Below are 19773 nucleotides of genomic sequence, written 5' to 3'. Positions count from 1 at the left end.
ACCTGCTGACACTTTCTGGAGCCGCCCTTTCCCTTGGGGCCCTTAGCCGCAGGGGCTGCACGGGCAGAGGGCTGCCCCGGAAGGGTCTGTTATGAACGGTGCACTGGCTAATCACGGGTGGAGGGAGGGCCGGGCGAAGGGAGGGAAGAGGAACCGAAGCAGGAAGGGGCAGGGGATGCAACCACGCTGCATGCGGCGGCAGGGGGACATCTAGCAAGGACTTTTGGCCCAACCTAGGCCCCAAGGGGGTCAAGGCCTCACCAGCTCACCTGTGGGAGGTCAGGGGTCTATATAGGCAGAAGCACTACGAGGATTGTCAGAAGAACAATTCCAAAGCATCAAAAGAACATGCACTCCAACATGGTCTCAGCACATTGCCAAACTAACATGGGTGACAGCTCTCTAAAAGCAGATCAAGATACAACGTGAAGTTCAATATGAACTTTGATTCCACAGAGAAGGGAAAAGTGTCAATGGGGTCAAATAAACATTGCAACAAAACACTTATCCTCCCCGACATGAAGGAAGGAACAGCTGCCTTGATGCAGTTATTGGTGTGCGGCAAACAGGCGTACTTGCACCTCCCCCGCATGGAGAGGTACTTGTGCCCTGGATAGGCTGCATTTGGCCCCGATGGAGATTCGGAGAGTCATGTCAAGGGGGAGAGGGTGCGCGCCAGGATGTCCCCCAGCACCCCAGTCAACAACCAAAGAACCCCCAACCCCAACATACGATGTGCTGTCAGGATAAGCTACAAGACAGTGTCACGCAAAAAAGAGCCTCAAACTGTAGCACTAAAGACTCTTCAGAACTTCCGGCACAGATACCGGACCAGTTTAAGCTGTTCAACTCAGCAGAGGCATTTTTTGCATTACTCTTACCAAGCATCCAGACACGAGCAAATGCCAAGTGGTTAGAAATTGTGAGGTGGGAGCTAATCCAACTCGCAAACGACACCGAAGAGGGGTTCAATGTCATCAAAGTGGAACTTGAAGCTCTGCGGTTGATGACCATGCAAAACCGCTAAGTCCTAGACCTCCTCACAGCAATGGAAGGCAGTACTTGCCAAAAAATGGGGAGTGCATTTTGCACATTTGTGCCTTCTGCCGACAACGGGACATTATCACACGTAATAAATGCGGTACACAACCTCAGAGAAAGGATGAAGAAGGGCGGTGTAAAAGTGACTGGTTCAATACAATTTATGACTGGGTCCCTTCCTAGTTTGGGACTGCAATGAAGCTACGCGTCCCCATCATAGTATTTTTGATGCTGATTTTGTGTGCGAGCCAGGTATGGGTTCGATGCTGTGCAAAATCTATGCCTAGTAGTGCAATGATGGCGACAGTGGGCAAAGGTGCCTCATGATGTGAAAGATGCACACCTTCAAACAAGGGATACCCAAGAGCCCAAATACTGAATGACAGCAGTGTACAACACAGGGGACAGAATGGATCATTTGTATCATTCAACCATCAAAGAACCCCATGAACTAGAATGGGTTAAGGAGGTGTGGGTGGGTCTCTCTAGGGATGGTGGGTGCATATACATGACCTTCACTTCCGATGAATATGCAAGAAGGGGTCAGAGCCTAAGGTCCGTGTGCAGGGCTTGGATGCCAATAAAGGGAACTCCAACTTGGGATGAAGCAGTAATGGAGGCAGAAGACCGTAGGCGCACCAATAACCAAGGTTATTCGTTACTTTAGGAGTAATGAAAGGGGGGGAATGTAAGGGAGGAAGGGTCTTTTGCCCCCCGTACATTCTGCACGAAAAAAGCCTACTGCTCAGCACATCGCGGGGAAGACGTCCCCCTTGTCTTTCCTCTGACAGTGGAAGGAAGCCATTGGATGATACACTCAGACTCCATTTTGTGTCACCCCAGACTATCTTTGTACTAGGCCGCACAATGATCTCTAAAAAAGCCTGCTCTCCCCTTACCCCCCCCGCTGCGCACAGCCAGCTCTGACATCCCCCACCACCTCCTCCTCCTCTCCTGTCTACGCCGCACAGGCCCTGTTCTCACGGAAGCCCAGGAGCGAATTGTTGCAAACAGTTACAGTTTTCCTTCTCTTGCTCTGAACTCATTGCCCTGTGTATGACGAGGTCGAATCTTGACTTGTGTATTGAACCCTCTCCACAAACCTGCTCCCTCGACCCCCCACCTTTAGAAATTACTGCCTGCACATCATCTTGCCCCCCTGCTCAACTTTGATGCAACTGTTTGTGTGACCCTTGCCCCATGGGCCACCCTAGATTGCCCCCCCCATATACCTAATCCTGTGTGATCATATATTCTCCATGGACTAACACCCATCAATCCAGTTGTTTGAACAATGACGCACCGGGGAGAATGAATCACAGATCAAAGCCCCACAGAGGGACACCCAGGTTAAGAATGTGCAGAGACCACCGCACCCCTGCACCCTCACAGGTCTAGGTTAAGAATGTGCATATGTTTGCCCACGATTTATAGGTGACCCTCCCCTCATTCTGGTATAGGTTTTATGCCCAATATCTCTCTTTGCATGCCAATAATTGTGTAGTTTAGATTAACTAGTACAGTTACAACTTGTGGAACAAAACCGGACCATCACCCCGTGGAGATGAGCCCAGCTGACCCACGTGCCCGCAGACTGCCACAGCAACCAATTGGAGTCTGGCACTATATATCGCTATATGCTGAGCCATAGGGGCCCACCAATGAACGATGTTACTTCTTCACTGTGTGACATGACGTTTTTTCTCTTTATAATGTACTGTTTATGTATTATCTGGCAGAGAGCTCTCAGAGCAGCAGAGTGCTCTGTGTGCATCTTTTGTCTGATATAAAACTATGTTCAACTTGCAATCTTTCTCCTGGTCTCAGTCCCTACTGGGGTGTGTCCATTTATTCCGAATTTGGGATTTGTATTTGGGGAATAAACGTCTTCACAGCTAATTGCTGCTTTTTAAAGAAGGCTTTAAATATCTGCGTATAAATAATGTATTATATAACTAAGTGCGTGGTGTTTACTTGGATACCTGTACTTACTGATTTCATTGCACAGCTCTACAGCTCACATTACCCCCTCTTAAGATAAGCCAGGCTGCTCAGTCACACTACCTACGCATGTAGTACTGGCCTATATTAAAAGGTGGGTTACATAATACCAAGAGATAAGTCTTGTGCCGTTCCAAACCAGTTGGCATGCACTAATTCTTACCCAACGCGCACTCAACATTAAGTGTGGTGTGCTGGCTCACTAAAATAAATGTAATGGAGATGGGAATCCCACTTTACTTCTTGGGAACAGTAGTTAACCCAAGAAATAAGAATTAAAAAGGGAAGCCCCAAGTGGCAACCTTGCCTAAGACCAAAAGTTAGAGAACCATCAATACAAACACACTAGAGAGACATGAAAAGGTCACCCATAAAGAGTAAAAGACTAGGTGAGAGGTGAAAAAATTATTCCCATTCACCTAGAGATTAGGGAAAAATAATCATAAAATCCAGAAAAAAGTCTTGGGGTTGACAGGTCAGGATGATACAACACTGAAATGAAAATCTTACCAACAAGGATTTAACTAGTACAACTTACCATTTGTGGAGGTTGCGAACCAGGAGGATTTGCCGGATTTATTTGTGGATTCGGACCGGGGCCTGAAGGCTTCTGCTGGTTAAGAGGTGTGACGATGGTTGGGCGATGCAGAATTTTCTGAAAGTTCACGGTGGGAAGAAGAAAAAAAGAAAACAAAACAGCTCATGAACAGAATGGAAAGGCTAGAATAAAGGTACATGTGTCGCTTTAAACCTAAATCTAGGTTTTCCCCAAATAGGAAAGAATTGTGAAACACATGCTTACTACAGCAATCTCTGGATCCACAATCCTCATCACCACCTGGGCTTGAAGAAGGGCATAGGCCAGCTGCGGGTTCTGCAACAGCATATTTCGTGCCTCCTGTGGGCTGTTTTGCACACATAACTGAGAAGAAACGTACATCATTAGTGGGAATGCAAAAGACATTACACAAACAGTAATCAACTAGAGATGGATCATATGAAAAACAATGGCAACCTCAAAGCAAAAAACCCTAAAAATGCAACACAAAAACATCTGTCAGACAACATACCTTCAAGGTGCAAGTCAGACACAATCTACTCCTCCGAGAACAGGCTACAAATATTAACTGCATTCCTGAACGCTGCAAAGCCATAGAGAACCATCCACTGGGTGTTGCAGCACACATTCATGCTGCAACCAATGTAAAAGCAACTTTTTTTTTTATGGTGTGGTTAGTCACAATTAGACTTTATTTCACACAGACAATGTACATTAAAAAAAAAAACACACCAAATTAAAAAAAGGTTATTCAACAAATACACATTCTAAACATGTATCAAAGCAATCAAACTGTTTAATTGAATATCAACTGAAGCGATTTGAATTACGCTGTGATTTGAATAAAATTAATCTAAGAGTTTTAGCAATGGAATCGACAAAGAAATTTCCTTTCTAGACAAAAGTATATTGTAGAATTCCTGAGTATTAAGCCATTCAGTTTCATTCACAAACTTTACAAAATGTCTTTCCTTCGAGTGTGTGTTGCTGTACCGGTTATGAGAATATGCCTCAAATCTTGAGGATATCCCTCACCACATAAATTACTTTCACCAGCAACTTGATGCATGTTCTGCCAAATGATTTCAGTTTTGTTAGTTTTAACGGAGTGAAGACGGAATCGTAGCAGATTAGAACGCCAGAGTGGATTCTAAAAATCTTAGATAAGGAGGTACATAATTACTAGATTGTTCACAGACACTGACATTTCTAATATGTGTCATTGTTAGACAGCATTGCATTCAGTACCCTCTGGGACCACCACATACAATTAGGACTACAGGTGTAAGCCAAACCAACCTTTGGTTTCAGTCTCTACTACACAGTTTGTGGTAGCGAGCTGAACAGCCAGGCTTATCTCAAGAGGGAATGTGAGCAGTACAAGGATGTTACACAGATGTATTACAATCACAGTGGTTCAAGTAAACACGTATACAGAAGGTTTCATAGTAAAATACTTCTCAATTTATTACAATCATTTAGAAAACATTCACTAGAAGGAGGCAACTTAATATTATACACAAATAATCTTCAATACCACTCCAATATGTTTCTAAGTAAATTAGGCTCCCCTGAAATAGGAGCATTTCAGTTACTTTCAATGGGAGTAAAAAGGCACAGGTTTATAGAATAGATCACAAATACTTTCTTATGCAGTGCAAATAGTTTCAGTTCACTAGAGGTCTCGATTCAGTTCAATATGCCTAGGCCAAAGTCAATGGGCTAGTGTCTTGGATAACAAAAAGCAGTTCTTGTAGTCAACGGTAAAGTCTTTGCCAAAGTTCTCAGAAGTAGTTTGTACAAATCATATGTTGGGTCACAAGCCGATAAGGCCTCCAAGTTGGGAAAGTTTCACAAACTTTCACTGCGAGAGGTAAGTTCTCTCAATCGGGTTGGCACCTTAGTATGAAGAAAAAGATGCAGTGGGGGGGGGGCGCTAGAGAGCCCGTTCAAGAATGCTGCATCTTGAAGGAGCTCCTGCCGGAGGATACAATCGCCGCGGCTCTCAGCCCCAGCAAACACTCCCAAACGCAATAATTTAGAAGGGAATGAAGCCCCCCCACCCCCCGGACCGGCACCAGACAGCAGGGGGCCCCTCTCTCCAACATCTCTCAGTGGTGGACAATTAATCAGAGGCCCCCCATCATACGCAGCAGCCCTCCACGCTTCGCTTCCACCCACAGACTAACAGTAAGGAGTACAGTGTCATCAGTGAACTCTGGGCCTCACAGAGCAGGGATACTGGCAATATCAGATGGCAACCCAGGGAAGCATGCTGCTGTACGTCCACAGGCGCAGGGGCCAGCGATCTCATCGCAACAAACTGCCTCGTGACCCCACAGAGGGCCGTAACTTTCATTGCCTCACTTGAATACACCACAGTGCTTGCCAGACCCGAAGGTATCAGGGCGCGATAATAAGAATACTTTAAGCTGTAGCAAGAGGCGTGAGAAAGCTGCGTTCTGCTCAACATCCAGCGGGAAGGCGAGCCGCAACTACCTGATAATACACTGGCAGTGTGGGGAGAGTCGCCAATTCCTCCCCCCCAGCTAGAACGCTGTGTGCGCTGTGAGCGAGTAGTGCTTCTGGTCACGGACGGTTGGGACAATTTACCCAACAAATATACGAGAATCAGCTTTAATCAGGTACGTCGGAGCATTGCCAGCACTAATGATACGCGCTCCCCCAGGATAGGGATGGGCGGTAGGCCACGAACTGAACCCGGCAGCAGGGTGAGATACCAACGAGGAAGCGCCCTCAGACTAAGAAGACCGGCAGAACTCTAACCGGTCCTGGTCCCGGGTGGAGAGGCGCCGTCAAAGAATCAGGGGACCCCCACTCAAAGGCAAGCGCCCAAGCAATGAAAGCTAAGGTGGGGCGACACCGACACCCAGGCTCCCCCGGAACCGACAAGCATTTCCAAAAACCAGACGCCAGCCACTAACACTGAACACACCAAATTCTTTAAGTAAAACAACACCTCAAGCTCACATACAGCTCTCACCTCCACGAAAAAGAGGCCTCAGGGTCTCATCTTCAAATGTTTGCGATGGCCCAGCCGGAGCCCCCGTTGGTCGAAGGCTGGCCCAGTTGATCAAGTTTTGTTCGAATGGGGGGAAGAGGGGAGGCCACCAAGGCGGGGAGGGAAACCCCCAACACAGGTCCCAGCTCACCTGGCAGCCGCCTGCACAGGCCGACAATAAGCGGAGCATGATGGTGCTCACTAGCTGCAAACCGCCCCTGCGAATTGGGGTCATCCATTAAGAACCTGACGATCATCTGGAATGTCCAGGGCCTCAAATCCCCCAGGAAACGGAAGTCTGTGGAACACCGCCTGACCCATCTAGAGGCGGATGTAGTCTTTCTACAAGAAACCCATCTCCTAGCTGCGGACGAACAGAGAGTCAGATACCAAAGGTTCCCTAAAAGATACTTTGCATCCTATAGCCAGAAGAGGGGAGGGATGGCAGTCCTGCTCAGTCAATCAGCGGCACTGACAAAGGTCACGGTCAAAGGGGACCCCGAGGGCAGGTTCCTAATGATTAAAGGCCTACTGGTCGAGCTCTCAATAACTATCATAGCAATCTACTGCCCAAACGAAGCCCAGGAGCGCTTCCTACGTAGGATCCTCCCAGTCATATCGTCCTTTGCCAAAGGCAAACTACTGATCGAAGGTGACTTCAATCTCACCCCGGACCCAACCATCGATAAGACCTTGCCGTCCACTGGAACAGACTTCACGAAGGCACTGGGGTTCAAGGAATTCCTAAGAGAGAAGGAGACAATCGAAGACTGGAGGCTGGCGAACGACAAGACTTGCGACTACACTTTCTTTTCATATGTCCACAGGGGTCTCTCCAGGATAGATCTACTCATCTCAAGCTCACCGTTCCCAAGCATCGTGAGCATCACAAATCAGCCTGAGAGTGATCTCCGACCACGCCCCAGTCATAGCGCAGCTCCAGACGGAAGCCTACCAACACCACGACACAGAGCCTGGAAGCTGCAGGACTATCTCCTCACGGACACTGCAGACAACCTGGAGTTGTCGGAAGCCCCCACTAACTACTTCACGAAGAACTTGGGGAAAGGGCCTACAGAGGCTATGGTGTGGGATGCCATGAAGCCAGTGATCTGCGGGGTCACCATGAACTGTTCAGCAGCACACAGGCGCCGGCACCAGCTAAAATCAGAAGAACTGGAAACGGAGGTAGCACAGAAAGAGGCAAACCATAAACAACGCCAATCAACAAGGAGCTACGCAAAGCAGCCCTGGAAATGCACCTCGCAGACCGTACAGCCCGAGCGTTGACATACACGAAGCAGCACTATTACCTGAACAGCAACAAAGCCAACCGCCTACTCGTATATAAGCTCAAGAAAATACACACCAGGAACAACATTGCAGTTCTACGGGACCCCACACTGCTCTGAGGCCGAAAAGATGACCATCATGACTGAGCACCATAGGAAGGTAATGTCAGGGAACCCTACGGAAGCGTCAGCACATGCTGCCTACCTGAACACGATCCCAAGGCCACCTCGCCAACCACAGATTAACACCCTGGAAGACCCTATATCCTTGGAGGAGGTGTCTGAAGTGATCCGCTCCATGAAAAACACTGTTCCTGGCCCAGACGGGCTGCCCGTGCAATTTTACAATACATACAACCACATCCTGGCCCCCCACCTAGCTTCATTTTTCAACTCCTTCCTCGAAACTTGCTCCACCACCCCCTCCATGGAGGGATCGGTCACAGTTTTGATTCCAAAACCAGGAGCAAACCTAGAACTCTGCGCGTCATTCCGCCCAAGTGCTCTACTGAATGTAGACTATAAATATTTCTCAAAGTTACTGGCATGCAGGCTCGCCGTGCTCCTCCCAGACCTCATACCCGGGCGCAACACCTCAGACAACATCAAGCACACCTTAAACATCATTGAGACAGTCAATAGAACTGGAGAAGAGCCAGTGGTGGCCTCGCTCGACGCACACAAGGCGTTTGACATGCTGGACTGGGGCTATATGAGGGAGACCCTGTCACTACAGAATTGGCCCGAAATTTTTGAAATGGACAATGGCCAACTATCAACACTCCACCATAACCCTGAGGATCAACAGCGCCAGATCTCCAAGAATCGAAATCACTAGAGGCAAACGCCAATGCTGCCCCTTGTCGCCTCTCGTCTTCGCCCTGTCAATGGAGTCGTTCGCCTCCAGAATCCGGCAGAACACGGCAATCCTGGGCCTCAAATTCAAGGACGATACCTACAGAGCGGCCCTATACGCCGACAATGTACTGCTAACACTTACGCAGCCAAGCACATCCCTCACTGCGCTATGGGAGGAGCTAAGCAGCTTCAAGTCAGCATCAGGGTTCTCAATCAACCTCACGAAGTCCACAGCACTGGGCATCAACATTACAAAAGCAACGCTTGACTCTATAGCGGCCTGCCTCCCAATCCCGTGGGCCAGATCCCACTTAAATTACCTAAGCATCTGCCTACCGAAGCTAGCAGAACACACCTACAAACTAAACCTCCCGCCCCTGCTGAAGGACCTAGAGTCGGATATGGCCCGCTGGCAAGATCAGGAAATATCCTGGCTAAGAAGAATCGCAGCACTTAAGATGATCTTGGTCCCTAGACTGCTATACCACTGCCAAGCCCTCCCGGTAGCAATACCTAAACAAGCTAAACAGAAACTGCAAGCAAATATGCTAAAATTTGTTTGGGGGGGAGGGGCCAAGAAGCCTCAAGAAGCCAGGAAAGTCTTACTTAGGAGCCTGGGTCCAGAGGCCTGGGAGTACCCGAGGTCGAAAGGTACTGCCTAGCCGCCCAGCTCTCGGCAGCATTCATGTGGCAACCTGGCGTGGCAACCTGGCATCAACAAGCACCGCGGGCTAAAGCTGGAGGAAGACTGAAGCCAATACCCACTTGGATCCCTCCCACACATCCCATGGCCCAAAAATCCCCCTAATGTCGGGCGCCTCTCGACCACCAGGAACACGGTAAGCAGCTGGAAAGAGGCACAAGGAGGTGGAAATGCAGGAGCACGGTGGGTCCAATCTCTCCGATCTGGGAGAACCCGGACTTCAACCCAGGCCAAGGACAGAACGTTTTTTCTACGTGGAAGGCGGGCAGCCGGCAGCGCGTAGTGGACTTCTACATATGAAACTCTCTACTCACCTTTGAGGATTGCAAGAGAAAATTCCAGGTACCTGAAACAGAGGTTTCACTACACCCAGCTCCGTCAATGGTTGTCACATGACTAAATGACAATACATGGGCACAGAACTGTCAGCACTGGAGCTTACGCTAACGACAACCCCACCCAGGGGGAAGATTTGGACCCTGTACAGGCTGCCGGACAGGGCAGACCCTAACTCTAAGTAGCCCTACATGACACTGGGGACCAGCTGGGAGTGCATCTGGAGAAGAACCCACAAGACCTCTAAATGTGTAACGAACAAAGAGGGAGCCATTAAGGTCTGTTACAGATGGTACACGACACCAGAAACCCTTCACAACTGCAGCCATGCTATCCTGCCACACTGTTGGAGGGGCTGCACGGACACAGTGCTGTTGATCCACCTCCTCTGGGAATGCCCGAAGGCAGAGAAGTTCTGGAGGGAGGTCCTGGAGCAGATCCAACAGATCACAGGCCCATCAATACCGTGGGACACCGGCATTGTCCTAATGGGAAACACGGGAGAAGGACAGTTCCGATGAAAGGCAACCTGGCGGACCTCTGCAAACACCTACTGACCGCAGCCAAGATTTCAAACGCCAAGCTGTGGAAACTTCAGGAAAGGCCCAGCAATCGCCGTGTGGTGGGTCAATGCTGGGACATCGCCGCAGCAGAGAAAATTACTGCCATCCGCCTGGGCAACCAAAACAAGTTCCACAGCACCTTGGGCCCATTCCTGGACTTTGTGGAAAGATTCCCGGGAATGGCCAGACAACCTCCAGCGCTCCGCTGGCTAACTAAAATGGACTAACATCCTAGCGGCCCCCTGGACCGAGGCACATGGCGGCCGACCCTAACGCACCCAGCGCCTGTAACTTTGATCTGAAACTGACGGGACCCCTCCCACGGACCAACCCGGAACTCTCACCCCCTTTCTTTTCCCCCCCTTTTGTTTTGACTTTTTGTTCTTTTTACCTTAGTTGAGGCATGTTTTCTTTTTCTTGTTGATTATGTTTCACTCAAAAGCATGTCACAAAGAATAACGAAGCCTCCGTTAATAAATGCCAATAAAATGTTACATTGAAAAGAAGAAAAAGATGCAGTTGAAGACGTTCCTGTCCATGAGCCTCAGTCGTGGGGACAAGAGGGAGGACGTCGGGGGACTCCTGCACTGCACGGGGAAAATGGAAGATCTTCATATAGAGTAGCTGTCTTCAAGCATACAAGCTGGTATCCTCCCCCCCTGGATAATCCTAACCAGCTCCGAAAATGGTATCCAGGAGGCTTACGAGTTGATTGGTCCCACAAACTCAAAGGAAGAAGTCGTCCTTGAAGGGGCTTCTCTGTCGAGATGAACTTGGCAATTCAGACCTGCAGCAGGGCTTCACCGAGCAAACAAACGGTCCAGGAGTTGCAGCAGCAGTCCTCTTGCTCGTGGTCGACTCTGCTTTCCAGTCCAAAAGACTCGGCTTTTAAAGCGTTTTCTCCCATTCATTCTAGCCTAGATGCCACTCACTGAGCAGGGTGGCTGTCCTTGCCGGACAGTCAGCCAGCTAATCACGCAAGAGTGCATTTGGGTCTCCTAGGAGACTACGCACAGGGAGTTTCGGGCACCTCCCTCACTTCCTGCTCACCCCAGACACTCTGGCACCAGAGGCGGCCTCCACTCCTGAAGCCCGCCAAAGGCATGGAAACAAAGGGCCCAAACCTGGTTTTGCGCGCAGAGACAAACTCTAGAAGGACCTTTCCAAAAAGGAAATGGAGAAAAAAAGACGACTGGGACCTGTTTAAACAAAGAGGCTTAAGGCGCCATCTTGAAAAACATGGCTCCTGCCATGTTCGCGGTCGGGAAAAATCATGGTTCTTTGTAAAACCACTGCCACCAGCCTTTTCAATAGGAAAGGGTAGCATTTGACTGCTACATGAGTACTTAGACACAGGGGATACTAGGTATCCCCTCCAACACTCTATAGGAAGATAGTGTGTGCTGGGTCTAGGAATTTAAAAAGACTAGTAAAGGCAATTCAACTTTACATTCTCTGGGAAACAGTAGTTCATGCCAGAGAAGGTATTTAAACCTTTTAGAAGTCTAAAAGACATCCCTGTGTCACTGCACTGAGGGTGCTGTATAACACATGAAAAGAAGATGCCTATGGAGTGATCTTAAAACTCCATAATCAAAGAACACAAAAGTAAAATGCACATCAAAATACACGAAAGAGTGGGGGGAAAAAGGTTCAGACTCTTTCCAGGTAAAAAAAAATCAGGTCGTCAAAATCCAGCAAAGTTGCTGGGGGTCTCTAAGGTGAAGGGAATTAGCACAATTATGAGAATTCTCCCCAACAGTCATACAAGAAAAGGATGATCTAGCGAAAATCCAGTCAGCTCTCATTAGTGATCGTTTCACCGTCAGGATTTGCAACAAGTATTTTGCTAGTTGATTCACAAGTTTGTAAAATGATTTCAGCATCTGTTGACACACCAAGGGCCTCAATGTCTTCATAGAGGGAGTTCACGCGTGGATCCAAAATGGATCTATATAATGCAAGAACTTTCCAATTGAAGTAAGATTGTAAAGAGTGTAAATCAAGTTCACAACGCAGCCGAGAAATTAGCAAGGACATGGGTAAACGCAGTGTCTTCCACAACAGACCTTCTAGGCAAGACCAATTAGTAATACGTGCACAAGGATTTAGTTCCAAGCCATACAGCATGACTGGTATCACTTTGCTTTTATGAAATGTAAGCAGCGGTAAGAGCAAAATTCTACAAAGAGTGTTAAGCAATTTTTCATTTGGCATGTTTATTGTAGTATCTTGCTTTCCTATTCAACAGTTAAGAGTTTTTAGTGATTAGGCGATAAGCAGTGATTAGGTGGTATGCAGATGAAAACCTAAGTATTTGACCTTTTTGACAATTGGGAAAGTACATCGATTCATTGTCCAATTCGATTTTTTTTGGGAATTGTTTTCCAAATATAAGGATGTTTGATCTTAATGAATTAACAAACAAAACGTTTGGTTTAGCATACTGTTCCATTCGTTTGACCAGATGCTGTAACCATACTGCGGTACAGTCAATTAGAGAGGTCACCAGCATAAGCCAAGCAATAGATTTTGCGTTTGCAAATTGAAGGGCTCACAAGTATAAGCACATTAATACAAGAAAGCCCAATATAAAAAGAACTTAAGTGGCATTTGCAGGTTACACGTGTACATGTGCAGCATAGTGTTAGGACAGTATTTCTAAAGGGATCTGTGTGATTTATTCGCGCCAAAACTTCCCGCGATGGAAATGTCCGCATTTAAAAGTTCTGGTTTTTTTCTTTTTTTTTTTTCTGGTCAGCTGGGGTTGTCCCCCGCAACTCCCACTCACTATACTGTAAAGTATGGTGAGCGGAGTGTTGCGGGGGACACCGCTGCAGCATTTTATTTTTTAACCGACCCCACCAAAACATGCATTCCACCAAAGGTTTGAACTTTTAGTGGTACGGTTTTTAGGTCTTTTGGTGGGGTCGGTAATTTTAACTCTTTAATTTCATCCTATACCTTTCAAAAATGCTACCAGGATTTTATAAAACTATAGTTTAGCCAAAAAACAGAATGTCCAACTCTTAATAAGGCTGTACCACCGGAGATAACAATAGCAATGACCGAGCAGACAGGCTTATCTTAGGAGGGAGTGAGGGCTGTAGGAAGGTGTTGGGGAGATTTATCCGTTTTATGCTTAAACCCCTCTACTAGCGAGACGCCTCAGCACATTTTGCATGACTTCTGGACCTTTTTCTTTCTATCCTGAATGAGGGGAGTCTTTCCCCCCTCATTAATTCTTACTTGCTCTGACTTTTGGGAACGCTGTTCCTTTTGTATGACCTTATTCTATGAAATCTGCTTTCCTCCATAGCTCTAAAAGGCATCTAGGTTAGACTTTTTCAGCACACAGCACCCTCTGTGCTGCGTTGCCGGGGACAGTTTGGGTTTTCCTTTTTTATATTTTTTCATTTTCCCTGAGAACTACGTTAGGCAAGATTTGGTGCAGTACCCTTTGGGTGCCCTACAACAACCATGACCTCCTGGCAATATAAACCCAACCTTTGGTCCAAGTCTGCACTACACAGGTTGAGAGTGATCAATGTGAGCAGTAGGGTGGTTACACAGATTCACAGTGACAAGTACCCAAATAAACTCTTACACTCAAGGTTTCTTGATAAAACAATTATTAATTTAGCTCACAGTCAGTTGTATAAGCCTTCTTCAGAACGGAGCAATATATGTAGCAATTAAAATACACTTCAAAACACTTATTGGCTCTAAATCAGATGACGCCCATTGGGGATGGCACACAGACATTTCCTACGCCCTCAGGTGACTTAAATAGCTAGGACACTGTGCACATTGATGTAACACTGGTACATTTAGAGCAATACTGAGTTTGGTGTAAAAGATAGAAGAGGAATAAAACAAAAAGTTAACAAATAATTCACAAACAGGTAAGTACTTTTAACACCTTCCAATGCAGAGTAAATTAACCCTTTCATGGGGGGAAAAGGCCAAAGCACAAAGTCAGAGGTAAAGAGGAGTCTCTCAGGGGGCCAAGACAACCAATGTTAATCGCAAAATGTCAAGGGGAGCTGAAGAACTTCTTTTGCAGGTAGGTAAAAAAAGTCTTGCAAAGTTTTTAGAAATGTTTGTTATAAATAGAACACTTGAAGGGCCACAAGCTGGGAGGTTTGTGAGGGGCAAAGCTTTCGCAATTCTGCAAGGTAACCAAGGCAGTTCTCCACTGAGAGCAAGCAAGGCTACACAAGAGGTAAGTTCTTAGACTTTACAGTACCTCAGGTTAGAAGAAATTGTTCCAGCTGGATTCTGTTCCTGTACAGTTCTGCAGATCCTGTTCCTGAGCCTCAGTCGTGGGGACAAGAGGGAGGACGTCTGGTGACTCCTGCTCTGCAATGGGAAGCTAAGTGGCAGCAATGGACAAACTTGGATTCAGCGGTTCTTCAGTGTTTCAGCTCCTCGTGTCTGACAGCAAACAGCAACACTGTGGTTCTTGGATACCACTCTGGACTTTCCTCGCATCTGGGGACCGGCACTCTGTTGAGGTGGCTCAGGCTTGGTCAGTACTGCTTCAGCGAAGTCTGGAGGATCTTCCTGGCACTCACGTCTGACTTAAAAGCAACACACACAATCTGGTGTTCTTCTCCCTGGCCCTTGTTGCAGCAGCAGAAGTACAGTTAACTCAGAGAGGAAATCCAAACGAGTTCACTTTGGAGTCAATTGGTCCAACTAACTCAAGGGGAGTAATCGTCCTTGCAGGGCTTCTCTAGTCGAAACGAATTCTGAGCTTCAGCACTGCAGCAGGGATTCACCGGGCAAACCAACCGTCCAGGAGTTGCAGCAGGCGTCTCTTCCAAGTTCTTCTTCGGATTCCTTCGCCCAGTGGTCTACTCTGCCTTCCAAGCCAAAAAGCCTTGTCTTTTATGTAGGTTTCTCCCATTCATTCCAGCCTAGCTGTCAATCACACAGCAGGGTGGCTGTCCTTGCCAGACAGTCAGCCAGCCCATCACTTTTGGTTGCATTCCTGTAACCAAGGGGATTAAGCACAGGGAATGTCTGGTACCTCCCTCACATCCTGCCCCTGCCTGCCAGCCATACTGGAGTCAGAGGCAGGCTTCACTCATGAATCCCGCCAAAGACGAAATTAACAAAGGGACCAAACCTTGTTTGGCGCGCAGAGTAAATCTCAAGAAGGACCCTTCTGACAAGTAATGGCGAAAAAAGAAGACAGGGGCCATTTTGACAAAATGGGCTCCCATGGGTGCCTTACTGCAGCTGCGAACGCAGCCCGCAGTTAAAGCACACAATGGTAGTAAAATGTAAATCACTGCCACCAGCCATTAATTTTAGAAAGGGCAACATAAAACATTTTACATGAGAAACTAGACAAAGGGGATACCAAGTAACCCCTCCAGCACACTAAGGTAAGATGATGTGGTGCTGGGTCTATTTATTTTACATTTTTAAAGCGCTCACACAGCCCGCGGGCATCGAGTCGCTGTTACAGAATTTTTTTTTTTTGGGGGGGTGGTTGTTGCATAATTGTTGTTTTGGGTCTTAGTTGCGTATTTATAACGCGCTTAAACACGCAGAGTTTTCCAAGCGCAGACCCGGGGATCGAACCTGTTTTGCTTCGCGTCATCTTGCTTCCAAGGCACGCGCGTTGCCGCCGATCTATCCTCCCGGGACGATACAACAATTTCACTTCACTGCTCTTGGAAACAGTTTCACCAAGAAAAGGTATTTAAACCGTTGGAAAATTTTACAGACTTCCCTGTGCCACTGCACTGAAGGTGCTGTGTGTCACAATGCAAAGATGATGCATATGGAGTTTGTCAGACTCCAAAGTCAAAAGAAAGTATAAATCACAGGAAAATTACATGAGTGGGGAAAAGGTCTCACTCTCTCCGAGTTGGAAATTATAAGTCCAGCAAAAGATCTAGCGGTCTCCAAGTTGAGAGGCATCAGCACATTTCTGAGAATTCTCCCTAACAGAGTGTATTTTGAAGTGTATTTTTACTGTTGCCAATTGCTCTCTTTTAAAGAAGCCTTACATTAAAACCGACTTAAAATAATAAATAATTGTTTAATCACGAAACCTTGAGTACAAGTGTTATTTGAATACATGTCACTGTGAAACTATGTTGCAACCCCACAGCTCACATTGACCCCTCTTCAGACAAGCCTGGCTGCTCAGTCACTCTACCATGCCAAACGTTGTGTTACCTATTGCCGAGACTGGTGTAGTCTCCACAGGTTTACTACATACAATCTTGCCCAACACTGGTGCAATATAATTCCAGACTGCCGCAAAGCGAAATTGCCCCGAGCGCTGCTCTACATGTAGGCTGAGCAGATCGGTGTACTGCAAACTGAGAAGGGCCAGCAGTGTTGGAGCAGCAGTGGCCACAGCTCGTAGAAGGGCTTTGTGTGCTGGAGTGCCGCTCACTTCCTGGGGCGTCACGGCAGGCCCGGCGTGGGCGGCATAGAGGAGCGGTTTGCGGCCACCGAGACGGCCAGGAGGAAGCAAGACCTGAAGAGGATGCCCCCAACTGCAGTACTGCTGGGCCACTGTGACTGAGTGGGGTAGGTGTTGCCCGTGACCTGCCCTGCTGCCTGTGGCCACAGGCTAGACTCAAGCATGCTTACCTGTTCAGAGGGCAAACTGACACAGCTGCTCTGGCCCACATCACACCTGCATGAACGCCGGACCCCAGGCGCCACGAAACAATGAAGTGTCAGAAGGAGGCAGAAGGGCCTGTAGGACAACCTTGATTCCGGCTCCCAGCGCTGCACAGGGAGTTGCTGTTGGGACTGAGCAAGGGTTCGGTTGGCCCAGGAGGGGGGAGCATGTTTGATGGGCGAGACGCCCGGGGCTCCTCTGGACTGGAACTGTGGTTAAAGGGAAAACTGTTGCTGCTGGCAGCGACTTGCAGACCCTGCGGCACTATTAGGCAAGATTGTATGCAGTACCCTTTGGGTGCACTACAATAACCTTGACCTCCTGGCAATAGAGACCCAACCTTTGTGATAAGTCTGAAAAACACAGGTTGAGGCGAAGCTCCACTAGAATAGCAATTGTAACATGTCTAATATGGTTAACTTCAAGCAGGAAGCCCTGAGCAGTCTAACAGTAGATCAACTGAAAGATGTGTAGGATCAGGATCTCTCTGTTAAAGGAAAGAAAAATGAATTGATTACAAGGTTGTTAGGGCACCAAAGGTTGAATAGTAGGTCTGCAACCCCTAAAAGAAAATGTGGAAATTGATAATGAGGATGATCATTCAAAGTATAACTCTAATGTTAGGGAGGAGGAAGAGGAGTCCCAGGATAGGAACCCCTCTATGCCTCAGCCTGCCCTTTTGCCTCAACCTTTGTCCACTGGGACCCCCACAAGGTCCATCAGAGTCCAGAAGGTGTGTCTCTTGAAAAAATGAGACGAATTGGAATTTAAAAGAATATTGGCTCAAGCTGAAGCCAAACATCAGTACATCAACCTCAGGGAACTGAAAATGCAACATGCTCTTAAAATGAAAAGATTTTCTCTTGAAAAGGTTTCCCTCTCAGACCTCCTCTAGGTCTTGCAGTCCAAAGAGGCCACGCCTGCCCAAAGAAGCAGCGAGTATGTATGAGGCAAAACGATATTTTGGATTGGTTGAGTGCTTCTGAATTCAATCATGGGATTCAAGGTCTCACAGGGAATCAGTCGATTGCTTGGCTTTTGTCTAGGCTCCCCCATGTTGCAACTGATGCTGTAATGGAGGTGGGGGAACTTGAAAGGACAAAGTATGAGAATGTGAAGCTGGCTTTGATAGCCAGGTTTGGGAGAACTCCTTCCCAGTACCTTAAGAGGTTTAGGACCCTCTAAGACTGATGATACCCCTTGGGCTACCTGGGTGTGTAAATGTTTGAAAAGCATAGATGGATGGGTTAAGGGACCTTTGAAGGAATGAGAAATCTGTTTTTGTTGGAATCTATTTTTGATGCCTGCTTTCCTGAGCTGAGAAAGCACTTGGCTGACTCAAAAGAGATTGATCCCAAGAAGCTAGAAAAGGCTTGTGCGTAGCCATAAGGGCTACTGACAAGGATTCTGGGGCCACTCACAAAAAGGATGAGGGGAAGCAGCACAAGAAAGATGACAAAGAATTTCAAATCCAACCACCCAAAAGAGGGCCACAAATATAAGAAGGGTAAACCATATGGGAGACCAGGCAGTCTAGTGAAACCCCTGGTGCTAAACCAGAGGGAGGTCAGCAGAAGCCCCAATTCCAGAAAACATTTGGTAAATGCTAGGTTTGTGGGTCAACTGACCACGTGAAAGGGGATCCCAGATGCAAGGGTAAATCTTCAGGGGTCCACACTGCCTCCTAGACCTTAATCCATGAGGGAGGGAGAAGTACATATGGCAAGTGGAAACTCATCTATTGGCTGAAGATTCCATTGGAGTCTCAGCCAGTGTTTCTTTAGTGTCCCTGGGTCTGTGGGAACAACAGAATGTAGATGTGTATAACACTATTCCAGATAACACAAAAGACTATAACAAGGACAGTGTACTTGTTAATGGACAGGAGACTCCTGCAATTAGAGACCCTGGGGCCAGCATTACAGTACTGGATGAACCCTTTTTCAAATCCGAGGATGTTGCTATGGCACCCAAAAGTCCCACTTAGCTTGCTTGAGGCCCTCTCCAGATGGTTCCAATACTACCGGCTCTAATCCAATGCAACAATATGACTAAGAATATTAGTCAGTGTACAGAATGAGGTGCCTGGGAGAGTCCTGTTGGGGAATGACTTAAAAGCACTTCGAGTTGCATCAAGCGCCCTCAGGCATCCCAGTAAAAGGAAGCAGGAGCAGACTAGGAAGGCCAAAGAGCTCTCTTTAGATGACTCTCAATGGGTTGTTACAGAGGTACCCATAGCACTCAGTCCACAGGAAGAACAAACCTCTAATTCCAGGAAGAAAGAGACAAAGGGGAAACCCAAGGTCTGAGAAAGAAAAGTATCGCCCCTGTGCATAAAACCAGGACATCCCAGAGAGGACAGTCCAAGGTCACCCTCTGACACTGTCACGCGTCAGGGTGCTTGGAGGCTGTGGAATCGGTATAGGTGGGGCAGCCATTAACAGTTCCATCACATTCTTTCTCTGCGGTGTGTGGCGACGGTCTAGTCTTTCCTTTACCAACGCTGGCTGGGAGGTTCTTATTCCACGCCCTGCCAGCATTCCTTGCGGTGCAACCTCTGGGTTTTCACCCTTTGCTTTTTTTGGTTTGTAAACACTCAGTGTTCCTTTACCCTTTGCTACTTTTTCTTGCCTGGTTTCACTCCGAGCTAACCCCCCACCCCCTCATCTTTCTCTTCTCGGACGGTGCACTCATGCGCGGCCTTCGACTTGCCGGTTTTGCAGCCGTGCTTCACCTCCTCTTC

The 19773-nt window shown here is 47.6% G+C and overlaps 1 protein-coding gene across 2 annotated transcripts in view; it reads right to left on the bottom strand.

Annotated features, from left to right (window-relative positions):
- Positions 1 to 19773, bottom strand: part of CSTF2 (cleavage stimulation factor subunit 2) — a 557664-nt gene that overhangs the window by 360523 nt on the left and 177368 nt on the right. For both annotated transcript variants that reach the window (XM_069613003.1, XM_069613004.1), the window contains exons 5-6: positions 3845 to 3964; positions 3581 to 3697 (exon numbers count right to left, since the gene is read on the bottom strand). In XM_069613003.1, coding sequence (XP_069469104.1) covers positions 3581 to 3697; positions 3845 to 3964 — 237 coding nt within the window. The remainder of the gene's footprint in view (positions 1 to 3580; positions 3698 to 3844; positions 3965 to 19773) is intronic.

The sequence above is a fragment of the Ambystoma mexicanum genome, chromosome 5p (genome assembly GCF_040938575.1).
Source record: "Ambystoma mexicanum isolate Mex_15411 chromosome 5p, UKY_AmexF1_1, whole genome shotgun sequence".
NCBI lineage: Eukaryota > Metazoa > Chordata > Amphibia > Caudata > Ambystomatidae > Ambystoma > Ambystoma mexicanum.
The sequence above is the reverse complement of the archived record's forward strand: the minus strand, read 5'-3'. Positions and strand labels throughout refer to the sequence as shown.